Below are 16991 nucleotides of genomic sequence, written 5' to 3' on the forward strand. Positions count from 1 at the left end.
TAAAAAGAAGGAATTTGATTTTACTTTTGCTTAAAAAAAAATCCATTTTGTTCAAAACAAAATATATAAAAGCTGACATTTTTTGGTGAGAAATTCTGCAAATTCTAAGAATATTCCATAATTATGAATGTATAATGAGAGTTTGGCATAAAGATAGGCTCTTTCTTGGCTATTTGCTTTTCAAATAAACATGTTGGGTGTTTTTTCCCCCTTCACCAGCAGTATTATTAAATATCCACTTTGTGCGCTGAATAGAAGCAAACTTGCAAACACCGAAACTCTAAATCCATCCATCCATCCATTTCCTTCCGCTTTAGCACCGAAACTCTAAATGCATTTGGGAAAACCCCAGTAAATCTGTGCCAAAGAGCACATAAATTTTTGAGTGTGAAGTTTTTTTTTCCCAGCCGGTTTGAAGTACATGAATGCATCGCTGTAATCTCCCAGCCTGCCATTGGTCAAACGCTCTGTCAGTCACGGCTGTAAACAGGCAATTCCTATAAAAACGGTCACGGCGTTTCCTCAACCAATCGCAGGCCGGTTTGGTTGTGACGTGACGGGATTCCGCGAAATTGTGTCTTGATGCTGAGACAGCAAGAGCGACTCACGAGAGGGAAACGGCGGTTTGACGCGCGCGTGTGTGTGTGAGCGCAGAGGGAGCGGACGGCGCCGAGCCGGTTCTCTGAGCGCTGTTTCGCGGTCCAAAGACTTTAACAATGAGCGCAGTTTGCCGGTTTTCCACATTGGAGGCACTTTTCCTGGAAGTGCTGTGATCTGATTGTTACTGTGCAGATTTTATTTTCGTGTTTTGTTGTTTTTTTCCTGGCCGGTGTCCCGGTCCAGCTGTCGTGATGTCGGAGGTAGATCTGCCCGCAGACTGCGACCCCGGCCGCACACAGGAGCCGCTGATCGAGAGCCCGGACAACAGGACTTTACTCATGGTGGCTATGATTTTACTGGACTTGAACAAATGCAGACCCGACGTGAGCCTGGGAACCAACGGGGCCGTCACGCAGGACAGGCTGGAGCGTGGGAGCTGCCGGTCGGACGGCGAGGACCGGCGAGGCTCGGCGGGACCCAAACCGTCACGGATCGCACGCCATGAGAGACTGGGGTCTCCCGAGAAGAGACACGGCTGCCCGTACGGCGGCTGCGGGAAGGTGTACGGCAAGTCTTCCCACCTCAAAGCCCACCTCAGAGTCCACACCGGTGAGCGACACGCCCACGAACCCCCCGCGGCGCTCTGCTGTGGAGGGCGCCGCCCCCCGTGCGTCACTTCTCGGTCACTTTGGCGTCAATACAAAACCGTATTGTTGTCATAACATCACAATGACACGCCCAGTAACACATGCGCAGTGCAGCACCCACCAGAGCGCCTCCCCACGCCACGCCAATAGCATGACGTCAGTCACGCTGCGCGTGGGGCGGGATTCGCGTGTTGGCTGGATCCACTGTAGTCAATGAGAACACAGAAAATCCCGCCACCAGCTGTGAGTGCAGGAACCGATGATGATGAGTACTTAAGTGTTGCTAGTCACCCAGTTTTATTTCACTGAACTATAAAGTTTGGGTCAGATTACAGAGGAAACATTAAGATGGTTCAAAATGCTGCAGCCAGACTTTTGACACGAAGCAGTAAGTTCGACCACATTACACCCATTTTGGCATCCCTTCACTGGCTTCCTGTCCCAGTGAGATCAGATTTTAAGGTTCTGCTACTAACCTATAAAATTATTCATGGACTGGCACCTCCCTACCTAGCTGACCTAATTAAACCTTACGTACCGGCCCGGGCTTTACGTTCTCAGGGTGCAGGACTACTTTGTGTCCCTAGGGTGAATAAGAAGTCTGTGGGTCACAGAGCTTTCTCTTATCATGCCCCTGTTCTGTGGAATGATCTCCCTGCGTCAATAAAACAGACAGATTCTGTGGAGACTTTCAAGTCCAGACTTAAGATGCACTTATTTTCCCTTTCATATGGCTAGCATACTGGTACAGTTTTATTTTACGCTTTTTACTCTTTTAATTCATTTTATTAGTAATTGGAGCGTGCCACGGCCTCAACTTTACCTAAATTCTGGGTCTTTTAGTGAAGTTTAGGGTTAGTGGCCGGCGATCACCTTAGTATTTCTCTGTTTTTCTTGTTTAATGCTGACAAATTATACAGTATTTTTTGTCTTTCTGATGCCGGATTCTGTTTTTTTTTCTCTCTGTTTAAGGTGCAGCTCCATCCAGAGATGGGAGTTGTGTTCGTGTTGGCGACCCTCCTGTCCTGTGCACCAATTGCATTTCTTGTATATTCGTCTGTGAATTGTTCTGTGAATTGTTCTGTAATTTATGTTTTGTAGCATGGCCCAAGCAGAGGGTCACCCCTTTGAGTCTGGTCTGCTTGAGGTTTCTTCCTCAGTGGGAGTTTTTCCTTACCACTGTTGCTATGGGGGTTGGTAAGGTTAGACCTTACCTGTGTGAAGCGCTTTGAGGCAACTCTGTTGTGATTTGGCGCTATATAAATGAAAATAAATTGAAATTAAATTGAAATGGTGTCACAAAAAGTTGACTTTTAAGCAGCCATCAAAGCCAGAATTTAAATTTGATTTATTTCATTTATATAGCGCCAAATCACAACAAAACTGCCTCAAGGCACTTCACACAAGTAAGGTCTTACCTTACCAACCCCTAGAGCGAGCACACAGGTGACAGTGGTAAGGAAAAACTCCCTCTGAGGATTTGAGGAAGAAACCTCAAGCAGACCAGACTCAAAGGGGTGACCCTCTGCTTGGGCCATGCTACAGACACACTTGACAATGCAAATATAGAGGAAATTTTGGGAGTCCATGCTGGTGTCCAGGACTGGAGGCTGGCTGGGGAGGGGAGGGAACGTCTTTTATTATAGCTGTGTAAAACACTCTAACTTTGGTATGTTTCTGTTAAGGAAATTGTCAGTCTTGTCAACACCTAAAAAAATGATTGTACCTCGCCCCCTCAACCCTCTGCCCCCACAAATGGTAGTACTTCTGCTGTAACAACCAGTTATCAACTTCAGGGTCCCATGATCCTTTGCGTGTACGTGTGTGTGTGTGTGTGTGTGTGTGTGTGTGTGTGTGTGTGTGTGTGTGTGTGTGTGTGTGTGTGTGTGTGTGCGTGGGGGGGGTCCGGTCCCGTGGTAACACATCATTGCATGGAGATTTGTTGTTTCTCATTGTTATTGGGGAAATAAGGACCTTGTGGAACAGAAATATTGATGGCACATAATCTGGGTGTGATCCATAGTGTGGATTTGATTCAATCGTACATGCGTGATGAGCGGTGAAGCCACACACACACACACACACACACACACACACACACACACACACACACACACACACAAGATCATAAGAAAGCATATTAGGACAGCATTTGGAGTTTTTCCTGAGCCTATGAGAAGGCAGTGTCTATTTAAACAAAAATCGTTTGAAGGATAAAAAAGTACATTGTGTTTTGAAAATATTTTTGAATGAGCACTGCCATCTGCTGGGCTCAGAGAAAATACAAAATGCTTCATGAGGCCTCACATGACCATCACTACCTGTAGATCTTCTAGCCATTAGCTGTCTGGATGAACTGGGGTGTAACTAGCCATTAGCATAGCCGCTAAGAAGATGCGACTTGATCACTATATGTTTCATGGACTTTTTTCGATTTCATTCCTGAATATGACCGCTATTTCGGGAAGGGTACAACACACTTCTGTCATTGCAACAAGACTAAATCCGATATCTTAGCTGGCGAGCAACCTTGGAATTTACTTTATCTTAAATGGTTTAGGGTTGAGATTGGGAGTCAAGGGTTAATTTTTTTTTCCTGAAATCCAAAAGAAATTTGAACAATACTTCCAATTGAACCAAGAGTTTGCACTCTTCCGGAAGTCTTGCACTGTAGCAGAATTCTGATATGATCTCTCAACAATTCTGGAATATGTTTGAATTAAGTATAAATTAATTATTAGTAATTATTGCACATCTGGTAAGAATGGTTCCTCCTTTGATAAACATGGATACATTTTAATACAAGTTTCATAAAGAAAAAGTAATCTAAAGTTCGCAAAAAAAATAGTGAACAACAAAAAATAAGTCTGCGGACTAAAGACAAATATTGGAATGAGATGTGTCTGATTAAAGACATTTCGCTTGCGCTGTTTGAGTGTGTCATTGTAAGTGTGTATATATATATATATATATATATATATATATATATATATATATGTTGCCCCATATGACTTAAGATGCTACAGGAACTTGTCATGAAATGGGCCCCTGCGTCGTGGACTGTGATGTTCCCAATCTGCGAGAGAGTATTTGCTTCCTTTTGACTCACACAGCCTGATTTTGGAACACGGTGTGCCGACACCCACATGCACAGTGTAAACTGCTCACAAACTGCCAACACCAACACATTTTGTCCACGGTGTCGTCACAATGGAGATAAAGTTGTTTTTGAGTTCATGTATTGGAACAGTGCCACAAATATCTAACTGCCGTGTAAGCTTATGATTTTCATTAAGCAGCCTAGGTCACTGCGACCCTGATGTGCACACATGTGAGGAGATGCTTCCTTATACGTCACCTCCTTCACTCCCCTCCTGCTCGCTGTAAACAACAGTGGGCACGTGGTCCAGAGGAGCACGTGGAGGAGGAGGAGGTGGCACTCAGGAATCACAGTTTCAGAATCTGTCCCTCTGCTGTGGTAGTTTTGTATCAGAAAAGGTCTGATATGTTCCAGGATTAAAAACAAAAAAGCACCCTCTCCTCCTCTTCACTTAATCATTTTAATGTCTCAGGATTTATGTTCTGAGAAACAGTTTCACAGATTACCTTTTAAAGTAGATCTGCATTGAAATAAATGCAGTCAGATCTTTGGACCAAAAAATGACTTACATTTACACATGAGATCCTTCTGAATGTAGTAAAGTAAATCTGCAAGCCCAGATCTGTCATTCAACGGAGAAATCTTCATTTGAAAATGACAAATTTACAGCTAACATTTAGCCCTCCGCAAAACTGTCCCTCTCATCATGGACGCTGCCGAGACGTCACGGAGAAGACCCTCTCCCAGCATGCATTGCGTGCCAACTGTAATTTGTGGATTTACGTCAGTTTGCATCTGCACCTTTTTCTTGTCTTATACAGAAGGATCTACTTTTTTTAAAACTTCATATTGTCTTGCGGCACGTTTGGTGAGTACACATTTCTTTTATTTGTGCTTGAAAATTATTTTGGGGGACTTTTTTATACGCCCGTTTGATTGAGTGGTGTTGCAATGAAAATCAACTGTCTTTCGCCTCCGGTACCATCGCGGGATATGGAGGCGAGACCCGCAAAGAATCCCAGTCATTACAAATATATAAACCTCTCTCAGCGTCCATGGAGCTCTGGGGATCTGATTGCCGAGACGTGCGGTGCTGTGGATTTTGCCGCAAGAAGTCTGTCCTTGCAGTAACAGGTGTACTGGCCACTTTGCATTAAAACAGCGAGCATAATCTCAGGACTTGTGCCAAGTGTGCTGCAGCTCCATTCAGTAGACAGAGAGGTGATGCCGGTGTTGTGCGCTGAATCACCGGCTGCAAAGCAGACACGGGCGGTGTGAGTGGCCCGCGTCGGCGGTTAACGAGCTTGTTAACGAGCCCGCAGACTTAATAAGCGCAGCGGAGGCAGAGAGCGGGAGAGGAAGAACGGCGCCCGCTGTCGATGTCATTGCTGATCTGAGCACACAGATCTGTATCTCACATTCATTGCAGCTTAGGGCTGGAAGTTCAGGTAAAAACTGTAGTTGTAATTTTGTGGAGATTTATATATTTTTGGAAAAGTGCATACCATAGCCAATCAAACCGATGCACTTTTTCCTGAAGCCACCGTGGGAGGCATCCTTGATGGGTAAAAATGTATCTTTTTTAGTACCTACTCTTCTAGATGATGTAGGGTCTTGATTCAAGTTGCTAAATACGGCGCATCTGGAAAGTATTCACAGCACTTCACTTTTTCCACATTTTATGTTCCAGTGTTATTCCAAAATGGATTAAATAATATTTTCCTCAAAATTGTACACACAATACCCCATAATGACAATGTGAAAAAGTTTTTTTTTTTGGCAAATTTATTTAAAAAAATCAAATGAACGTAAGTATTCACAGCCTTTGCCATGTAGCTTAAATTTGAGCTCAGGTGCATCCTGTTTTCACTGATCATCCTTGAGATGTTTCTACAGCTTAATTGGAGTCCACCTGGGGTAAATTCAGTTGACTGGACATGATTTGGAAAGGCACACACCTGTCTACATATAAGGTCCCACAGTTGACAGTGCATGTCAGAGCACAAACCAAGCATGAAGTCAAAGGAATTGTCTCTAGACCTCTGAGACGGGATTGTCTCAAGGCACAAATCTGGGGAAGGGTACAGAAACATTTCTGCTGCTTCGAAGGTCCCAAATGAGCACAGTGGCCTCCAGTCATCCGAAATTGGAAGAAGTTCAGATTCACCAGGACTCTTTCTAGAGCTGGCTGGCCATCTCAACTGAATAATCGAGTGAGAAGGGTCTTAGTCAGGGAGGTGACCAAGAACTCGATGGTCATACTGTCAGGGCTCCAGCATTCCTTTTTGGAGAGAGGAGAACCTTCCAGAAGTACAACCATCTCTGCAGCAAATCACCAATCAGGTCTGTATGGTAGAGTGGCCAGATGGAAGCCACTCCTTAGTAATAGGCACATGGCAGTCCACCTCAAGTTTGCCAAAAGGCACCTGAAGGACTCTCAGACCATGAGAAACAAAACTCTCTGGTCTGATGAGACAAAGATTGAACTGTTTGGCGTGAATGCCAGGTGTCATGTTTGGAGGAAACCAGGCACCATCCCCACAGTGAAGCATGGTGGTGGGAGCATCATGTTGTGGGGATGTTTTTCAGAGGCAGGAACTGGGAGACTATTCAGGATTGAGGGAAATATGAATGCAGCAATGTACAGAGACATCCTGGATGAAAACCTGCTCCAGAGCGCTCTTGACTTCAGGACAACGAACCCCACTCAGTACACAACTAAGATATCAAAGGAGTGGCTTCCGGTCGACTCTGTGAATGTCCTTGAGTGGCCCAGTCAGAGTCCAGACCTGAATCTGATTGATCATCTCTGGAAAGGTCTGAAAATGGGTGTGCACCAACACTCCCCATCCAACCTGATGGAGCTTTAGAGGTGCTGCAAAGAGGAATGGACAAAATTGCCCAAAGCTAGGTGCGCCAAGCTTGTGGCATCATATTCAAGAAGACGTGATGTTCTAATTGCTGCTAAAGGTGCCTCATTAAATAATTGAGCAAAACGTGTGAATACTTATGTACGCGTGATTTCTTAGGGCCTCTTCACACATAGTGCGAAGTTTGGTCGAAGTGCGCACAAAGCAGGAATTGTATGCAAAACATGTAGAATCGTACCTGCCTCTAACGCCTCGTACACCTGTTGCTACAACTGTTTGCGCACACCAGTGGCTGAAAGAGTGTGCGCTGTGCAAACCCATCGCACCCTCTTGCAGCAGGTGTCGGCCAAATTCCAGGTGACATGCATGAACATCTAACACCACTCGCATGGCACTTAGAAAATGTGTGGCCAGTGCCACACAGCAACACAGCACAACAACAGACTGCAGACAATCACTGTCGTACTCAGTGAAATGTCTAATTTCCCCACGAGTGTGACTTTGCAAACACACTGACACGTGTGTGTGTGCGCTCCACTCACGGGAGGTGTAGCTTCTGACAGAAGCAGCTGTGCTGATCTGTCATTCTGGACATTCTAGCTGGACAACACCTACTGTGTTTGGACAGACATGACTAACAACTGTCTACTGTGAGGCATGTGTGTCTGATTGCTGTACTTACGTGGACATAAATAAAAACATACATCGCCGTGGCAACAAGCTGCAGCAAGCGCGCGCGCCCACGGAGCGGATATTGGCAGCCTGCCATGTTGAAACGGACCGTCAGATCAGAACATGCAGCGGGTGATCTGACCGTCACGTCACCCACGTGCGCTCGGTTCCACATGACGTGGTGTCTGTGCTGCAGCGCGCCGTCCACAAGACACGCGTGTTGGGCAGAACACGCGCGTGGGGTGACTGGACGCACTGGACCAGTAGATGTGGACATGATCAGAGCACAGCTTCTCATTCATGCCATTTCATGACTGTATGTCAGTGACCATGGGTCATCACCCGAGGAACAGACAGATCATATTTGTATTGTTCGCTTGATAAATGAAGTGTTTTTATATGGTGAGCGATAATAAATTTTTTTTGTAATACTTCCATGTCCTTCCTGATATGAGGCAGATTCCACAGCTTTCAAAGGACAGCTCTGTAGCTCAGTGGTAAAGTTTTGGACTGGCAATCAGAGCTTTTGGAAGGTGCAGGTTCCAGTCCCGTGGGTGGCATGTTTTTTCTTTTTTTCTTTATTCCACATAAGCGCCGCGATGTGGTCCCACAGGTACTGGCTGGTTTTTATTTTTTTATTTATTCCACATAAGCAGCGCGATGTGGTGCACCTCACACTGTTCCTTGCTCCAAAGACACTGTCGCATGTACAAACTCTTGCACCAGGATTGTGCACACCTGCCCGTCACCGCGATATTTCGTGGTGCGCTAATTCGAAATGTTTCACACTGTTTCACTGTATTTGACCAAACTTCGCACTATGTGTGAAGGGGCCCTTAGTTTTTTTATTTTTAATAAAGTTACTTCTTCTTCTTTGTCTTTCAGCTGTTCCCGTTAGGGGTCGCCACAGCAGATCAATCGTTTCCATCTCACCCTGTCCTCTGTATCTTCCTCTGTCACACCAACCACCTGCATGTCGTCTCTCAGCACATCCATGAACCTCCTCTTTGGTCTCCCTCTTCTCCTCCTGCCTGGTGGCTCCATCCTCAGCATCCTTCTCCCTATATACCCTGGGTCCCTCCTCTGCACATGTCCAAACCATCTCAATCTCGCCTCTCTGACTTTGTCTCCAAATTGTCCCACCTGAGCTGTCCCTCTGATATGTTCATTCCTAATCTTGTCCATTCTTGTCACTCCCAAAGAGAATCTCAACATCTTCAGCTCTGCCACCTCCAGCTCTGCCTCCTGTCTTTTTGTTAGTGCCACTGTCTCTAAACCATACAACATAGCTGGTCTCACTACTCTTTTGTAAACTTTCCCCTTCACTCTTCCTGATATTCTTCGGTCACAAATCACTCCTGCCACCTTTCTCCACCCACTCCACCCTGCTTGCACTCTCTTCTTCACCTCTCTACCACACTCTCCATTACTTTGAACAGTTGACCCCAAATATTTAAACTCATCAACTTTCACCACTTCTACTCCTTGTAACTGCACTATTCCACTGGGCTCGCTCTCTACTCTCACTGCAGATCACAATGTCATCTGCAAACATCATAGTCCATGGGGTCTCCTGTCTGATCTCATCCGTCAACCTGTCCATCACCACTGCAAACAAGAAAGGACTCAGAGCTGATCCTTGGTGTAATCCCACCTCCACCTTGAATGAGTCTGTCATTCTGACTGCGCATCTCACCGCTGTCACACTATTCTTGTACATGTCCTGCACTACCCTAACATACTTCTCTGCCACTCCAGACTTCCTCATACAATGCCACAACTCTTCTCTTGGCACCCTATCATAAGCTTTTTCTAAGTCCACAAACACACAATGTAACTCTTTCTGTCCTTCTCTGTACTTTTCCAACAGTATTCTCAGAGCAAACATTGCATCTGTAGTGCTCTTTCTCGGCATGAAACCATATTGCTGCTCACAGATCTTCACCTATTTTCTAAGCCTAGCTTCTACTACTGTTTCCCATAACTTCATGCTGTGGCTGATCAGCTTTATGCCTCTGTAGTTACTGCAGCTCTGCACATCACCCTTGTTCTTGAAAATAGGAACCAGCACACTTCGTCTCCACTCCTCAGGCATCCTCTCACTTTCCAAGATTTTATTAAACAATCTGGTTAGAAACTCTACTGCCATCTCTCCTAGACATTTCCATGCCTCCATTGGAATGTCATCTGGACCAACTGCCTTTCCACTCTTCATCCTCTTCATAGCAGCCCTCACTTCTTCCTTGCTAATCTCTTTTACTTCCTGATTTACTCTCACCACATCATCCAGCCTTTTCTCTTGCTCATTTTCTTTATTCATCAACTCTTCAAAATATTCCCTCCACCTTCTCAGCACACACTCCTCACTTGTCAGCACATTACCATGTGCATCTTTTACCACCCTAACCTGCTGCACATCCTTTCCAGCTCTGTCCCTTTGTCTGGCCAATCGGTACAAGTCCTTTTCTCCTTCCTTACTATTCAACTTTTTGTACAGCTCGCAATATGCCTTTTCCTTTGCTTTTGCCACTTCTCTTCTCACCTTATGCGCATCTCCTTGTACTCCTGTCTACTTTCTTCATCTCTCCGACTATCCCAAAACTTTTTCGCCAACCTCTTTCTTCTTATGCTTTCCTGGACCTCTTCATTCCACCACCAAGTCTCCTTGTCTTCCTTCCACTGTCCAGATGTCATACCCAGTACTGCCCTAGCTGTCTCCCTCACCACATCTGCAGTACTTTTCCAGTTGTCCAAAATTGCTTCCCCTCCAACTAGTGCTTCTCTCACCTGCTCGCTAAATTTCACACAACAGTCTTCCTCCTTCAGCTTCCACCATCTGATCCTTTGTTGAGCTCTCACTCTCTTCTTCTTCTTTACCTCTAAAGTCATCCTACAAACAACCATCCTATGCTGTCTAGTGACACTCTCTCCTGCTACCACCTTACAATCTGTGATTTCTTTTAGCTTGCATCTCCTATAAAGAATGTAGTCCACCTGTGTGCACCTTCCTCCACTCTTATATGTTACCCTGTGCTCCTCCCTTTTCTTAAAGTAGGTATTCACCACAGTCATTTCCATCCTTTTTGCAAAATCAACTACCATCTGTCCTTCCCCATTCCTATCCTTGATACCATATCTACCCATTACTTCCTCATCACCTCTGTTCCCTTCACCAACATGCCCATTGAAGTCTGCTCCTATCACCACTCTTTCATGCTTGGGCACACTCTCCACCACCTCATCTAACACACTCCAGAAATCTTCTTTCTCCTTCATCTCACAACCTACCTGTGGGGCATATGCACTGATGATATTCATCATCACCCCTTCAATTTCCAACTTCACACTCATCACCCTGTCAGACACTCGCTTAACCTCCAACACACTTTTAACATACTCTTATTTTAAAATGACCCCAACACCATTTCTCTTCCTGTCCTCACCATGGGACAACAACTTGTACCCACCGCCGATGCTCCTGCTCTTACTTCCCTTCCACTTGGTCTCTTGCACACACAATATGTCTACCTTTCTCCTCTCCATCATATCAGCCAGCTCTCTCCCTTTACCAGTCATACTACCAACATTCAAAGTCCCCACTCTCATTTCCACCCTTCTAGTTTTCTTCTTCTCCCGCTGTTCATGGCAACGTTTTCCTCCTCTTCTTCGTCGTCTTCGCCCAGCAGTAGCCCAATTTCCACCGGCACCCTGTTGGGCAATAGCACCGGTGGCGTACGTTGTTAACCCGGGCCGCGACCGATCCGGTATGGGAATTCGATTCTGAGTCTGCATTGCGTTGGCTTGTTTACGCCGGATGCCCTTCCTGACGCAACCCTCCTCATTTGTCCGGGCTTGTGACCGGCACTCAGAATGTACTGGCTGCACACCCCATGTGGCTGAGTTATTTTTAATATTAATATTTAATTAATATTTAATATTTTAATTTTTAATAAAGTTACAAAATTAAAAAAAAACTTTTTTCATGTTGTCATTATGGGGTGTTGTGAGTAGAATTTTGAGGGGAAAAATAAATTTACTCCATTTTGTAATAAGGCTAAACATACCAAAATATGGAAAAAGTGAAGGGTTGCAAATACTTTCCATGTACACATTTTCAGGCTCAAGGAATCAAATAGTGCTAATTACACACACACACACAGACACACACACACACATATATATATATACATATATAGACACGTGTACTCAAAAATCTAAGATGCCACCTGTAAATGTGACTTTGTCCACATGTACCTTGTGCAGCTGCCATTGTTAAAACAGTGACAACAAGAGTAACACTCAGTGCATTTTTCCACCAAAGCACAGTTTTTATTTTGTAATAAGCAGTTGCACTGTTTACAGAAGACAAACAAACCCTTGGCTCCCATATTTAGTAGTGATGGTCATGTGAGGCTTCCTGAAGCGTTTTATCTTTTCACTGATCTCACTAGATGGCAGTGTGTAGCACAGTGCAATTTTTTTTTCCTTCAAACCCTTTTTTGAATAGACACTGACATCTTGTGGGCTCAGACAAAACTCCAAATGCTTCACGAGGCCTCGTTTGTCCATCACTACTTGTCCCCATATACAATATGGTGAAGTGGCTCAGATTCCACATCTCCCCTTGGACAGAACATCAGTCCAGTGCTGGTTACTTTCCCAGCCAAGGCTGGTACCCATTTACAAGTGGATGGACTGGGACAATCTCGATGAAATGTCTTGTCCAAGGACACAAGTAGCATGACCGGGAATGTAACCCAGGTCCACATTTTGGTAAACCCAAGAAATCCAATGGAGCTGGCTTCACTGGAGTAAAAAGACAGTGGACAAAAATATTAAATGTTTATAGAATTAGAACCCATTTGAAACTGATCCAAAGTAGTTTAAAAGCCATTAGACTGTGTGTGCTATGTTCTTGTTACAATAATTATTTTTTTTTTGTGTTTCCACAGGTGAGCGCCCTTTCCAGTGTACATGGCCAGAATGCGGCAAGAAGTTCTCCCGATCAGATGAGCTGACTCGTCATTACCGCACACACACGGGCGAGAAACGTTTCAACTGTCCGCTGTGCGACAAGTGCTTCATGAGGAGTGACCACCTGACAAAACATGCCAGGCGACACGCAGGCTTCCATCCCAGCATGCTGCAGGCTTCGGGTGCGGACAAGAGACGGCGTTTCTCTGTGTCTGTGTCGTCATCGTCGTCTTCTTCTGGAGAGTTAAGCCCCGCAGGGCTGTGAGACACGCCCGTCTACTATACATATATACACATACACACAAAGTACACATGGTGTGCCTACAATGTGTACTTTAACACAACGTGCTGATGGCTTGCCCAGCCAGCACGCCATTATTGATCTATGCACCGAACATCATGTGACTGTTGCACACTCACAACACGGCTTCCCCCCTCGGGTTTCCTGTTTATTCAGGCAGATTCAGGGTCTTTCATTCTCTTCTAGATGCCTTCCCATTTGTAATCAAATGCTTTTTTTCTGTTCCGTGTGCATGTACAGCATGTTTGTACAAAGACTTCGATAATCACATTGACTTCTTGTGCAGGTGAAAATGAGTGAAAAAATGAGCGAGCAGTGACTGCAGACCTTCTGATCAGTTGCCTGTTTTTTTTTTTTTGTTTGTTTTTTAAATGCTTGTTTAATGATTGTTTAATATTTGTTTTAATCTCACCAAATTTAAACTGGATATCTTAAATACATTTGTCTTGGATAAGTTCTAACATGATCATGATCAGACTGTAGCAAGGGCCTATAAGTGTATCCAGCTTTCTTGAAATATGCCAGAACTGCCTAACCACGTTAGGCCCAGTAAGATAGTTATATATAATAATTATTATTATTTTTGTTTGTATGAGGCTAACCTATTCTTTGTTCTTAAATATGAGTAAGACTTATCTATGGTTTAACCCACAACTTTGGATGATAAGATCCCCCTTGAGGGGAGATTAAATCATCTTCAATTGTCCACAGGTCCTAAGGATTCTATCCTTTTGAGATTCCCACCATGATAACTTTTTCTTTTTTTATGAAGGAAAGTGTGGTCGCTGCATATGTAAAATACCAGCATGATCACACGTTGGTTAGCCGAGGGGTCCTAAATTGGTAAAAGTCACATTGAAAATGGCAAAATATTTAAACTTGTCAAAAAGTGATCTATGTTAAGACCCCTAACCCAAACTTAGGTATACAATATAAGTATGCCTAGGTTAAGAGTAATATGGAGATTGATCCTTCATTTGGACCAGACACAATTATCAATTATATTAACAGAAGCTCAGTTAGTACGGGACCTACGAAAGGGTAGTATTTCTAGATCTAGCATAGAGTAGGCCTATCATTGGAGATAAATGTTCAAAATGTCTCTTCAATGGTAAAGAAATTGAGGAAGAAGAAGGAAAAGCAAAACTAATTTTACATCCAAATTTGGACTGGGACAAAATCTGACACACTAACTTGTGTAAAATTTTACTTCTACTGCAGCAATAGTTTTTCAAAGACAGCATGAAGGCCCTGATAATATGTAATGATATGAATGTAGCTCCACAATCTGAGCTGAGGTGAACACAGTTATTAGAGCCAGGTGTATAAGTATTTGGACAGTCCCACAGTCTAATTTTGCCTCTGTACACAAAATGTCACGTTGACAATTAAAGAATTTGAGCCATTTTTCTAAACAGTACCTCCACTTTCATGAGGCCATAAGCAACTGGATAGAATAAATATAAGTATCATTATTAGTTAAAAAAGAAAAACACTTTTACAGCCAATTTTTTTATTGACAGGTCAAAGAATGGATACATCAACATTTCCAAGTCACTGAATATGTCTTGGGCTTTCCATTATATTCCCTTCATGATGAAGAAATGCAAACGGTGTGATAGTATTTGGTAAATCTGCCTGTTATAGGCAGTTTTCCAAAATTGAATGGAGACTGGTGAGCGAAGCCAACAACGCGGCATGACAACTCTGAAAGATTTATAATCTTCTCTGGGTGTGACTGAAGATACTGGGCATCGTGCAAGTTTTGTCTGTTGCGTTATACAATTTCATAGTGGAGTGGAACAAAGAAGGATTTTAATTCAAGAAAAATGATCAAGTCAAGGCTTGAGCTGTGAGCTATGTGCTCTCTGGTGAACTGTACTCGCAAATTCTCATTTTATTTAAAAAAAAATGTCAATTACAAAAGATGTGTCACAGCCCAACTGCATATTTATCTGACTGTAGTTTACCGCTAAACAGGAGCTAAAATTTGTCAACTGGTGGGTTCACATACTACAATACAACATTGGTCCATGCAAATGTTTACACCCTAGAATGGTCAGTGGCACGGTGGCTTAATCATTGGTATCATTAGCCGAGCCAGTATATTCGCTACATTAGCTGCACTTATTTCAGGCCTCAAAACATTTAAAAAAAAAAAACAAACAGGTCAGCTGCATTTGAAAGGTGGCATTTCCCCAAGCCGTTTTCTTGAAAACTTTGGTCATGACAGGAAAATAAACCGGTGTTGCACAATTTGGATAATTTAAACAATATATTATTAGCAAAGCAAGTCAACAAAGTCTTAAAAGGAAGGTCACGCTACCATTTTAGCGATGACATTTCACACTGAATTCCTGTGTATCTTAGTGGAATGTAGTTTGATTCAGTGAGGCAAGCGGAACATTTACTTGAGCAATCAAGGTTTCACAGTTTAACTTTGAGACGTACATATACAGTCTGTGGCTGACACCTATTAGCTGTAGTGACGCTGCAGTTTTTTGATGCTATGGCTGTAAACGTAGAATACAGAATATAGAATATTTGCTAGCAATGTTGCACAGTTTGATAAAATCCTGCCTTTCTAAAGTATACACTGTTTCAGAAAATATACAGATATGGTTTTCAGTTAATTAGAAGAGAAGACTCGGTATTACAAAAACATTCCATTCTAGTACTTTTCTTATTTGGGTAGCAACTAAGTTAAACAGTTAGCCTAGCCTAGCTCAGACAGCCATATAGCTTAAAAACAGGTTTCTTCAGGTGGTTTATTAGAAATACTGAATTGTGTCATCTGTGCATGTTATTTGCAGTTCATTTAGACTTCTACGTAGGTTATGCATTTACTAAACAATTTACAGTGTGATGCTAGATGGTCATGTACAATAATTTACTCTGGCGAAACAGTGACTGCTGGCTTACACAAGATTAACTATAAATTACTCAGTTTTCAGCCTGTCCTGTTCTGCTCGACTGCAAACAAGAATTAGTGTTGCTAATTGCAATTGTGATTGCAACCAAAGGGTGTATATTTAAAGGGGGATAAAGGTTTTGGTGATAGGGTGTTATAATTTAGTTGTTATACAAGCACAAACATACTTATATCTGTACAGTTCATGATAAGGCATTAGTACTTTTATGCAAATACATTAAGCTACCTTTCAAAGAGATGCTTAACTCCATATAATGTAGTTACGTATGTATTAATAAAGGCAATACAGTAAATTAATTACACATAGAAAATTCAATACAGTATATATTTAATTTCGTGTAGGGGAGGTGATGGTCTAGTGGTTAAGCGTTGGGCTTGAGACCAGAGGATCCTTGGTTCAGATCCCCGCCTGACTGAAAATCACTAAGGGCCCTTGGGCAAGGTCCTTAATCCCCTAGTTGCACCCAGTGTGTAGTGAGTGCCTTGCATGGCAGCACCCTGACATCGAGGTGAATGTGAGGCATTATTGTAAAGCGCTTTGAGCGTTTGATGCAGATGGAAAAGCACTATATAAATGCAGTCCATGTATGTATTTAATGAGGGAGTGAATGTGGGGTGTACTGTGAGTTTGAAAAAGGAACATTATCAAAGTACAGGTTTGCAGTGGAATGTACCAAAATACTTTAAAAATGACAAACACATACAATTCATCATAGGAAAATGTTCCAATTTCATGTACTTCAAGAGGTTTAATGCTAATATGTGCATTGGTCTTGGTTCAAATGTCATGAAATAAATGGCAGGAAAGTAATTATTAACTGACTAAAAATAGAAGCCAGTGCCTTTTAGGCATTTCTACATTATTATTCTTTCAAAACACTATTTGATTATGATC

The 16991-nt window shown here is 43.2% G+C and overlaps 1 protein-coding gene and 1 long non-coding RNA gene across 2 annotated transcripts; one reads left to right on the forward strand and one right to left on the reverse strand.

Moving 5' to 3' along the window:
• Nucleotides 1-599: 599 nt before the first annotated feature.
• Nucleotides 600-16144, forward strand: klf9 (Kruppel-like factor 9). Its single transcript, XM_034170015.1, has 2 exons — nucleotides 600-1209; nucleotides 12842-16144. Exons 1-2 carry the CDS (start codon nucleotides 852-854, stop codon nucleotides 13126-13128), a joined length of 645 nt encoding a protein of 214 aa, XP_034025906.1. The 5' UTR covers nucleotides 600-851; the 3' UTR covers nucleotides 13129-16144.
• LOC117510334 lies at nucleotides 3459-16259 on the reverse strand. The gene is made up of 3 exons (XR_004560683.1): nucleotides 16146-16259; nucleotides 15989-15990; nucleotides 3459-3564 (listed from the first exon to the last, which is right to left on the reverse strand). It is a non-coding gene; the product is annotated as an uncharacterized LOC117510334 (long non-coding RNA).
• Between the last annotated feature and the right edge of the window lie 732 nt (nucleotides 16260-16991).

The sequence above is a fragment of the Thalassophryne amazonica genome, chromosome 5, assembly GCF_902500255.1.
Source record: "Thalassophryne amazonica chromosome 5, fThaAma1.1, whole genome shotgun sequence".
Lineage (NCBI taxonomy): Eukaryota > Metazoa > Chordata > Actinopteri > Batrachoidiformes > Batrachoididae > Thalassophryne > Thalassophryne amazonica.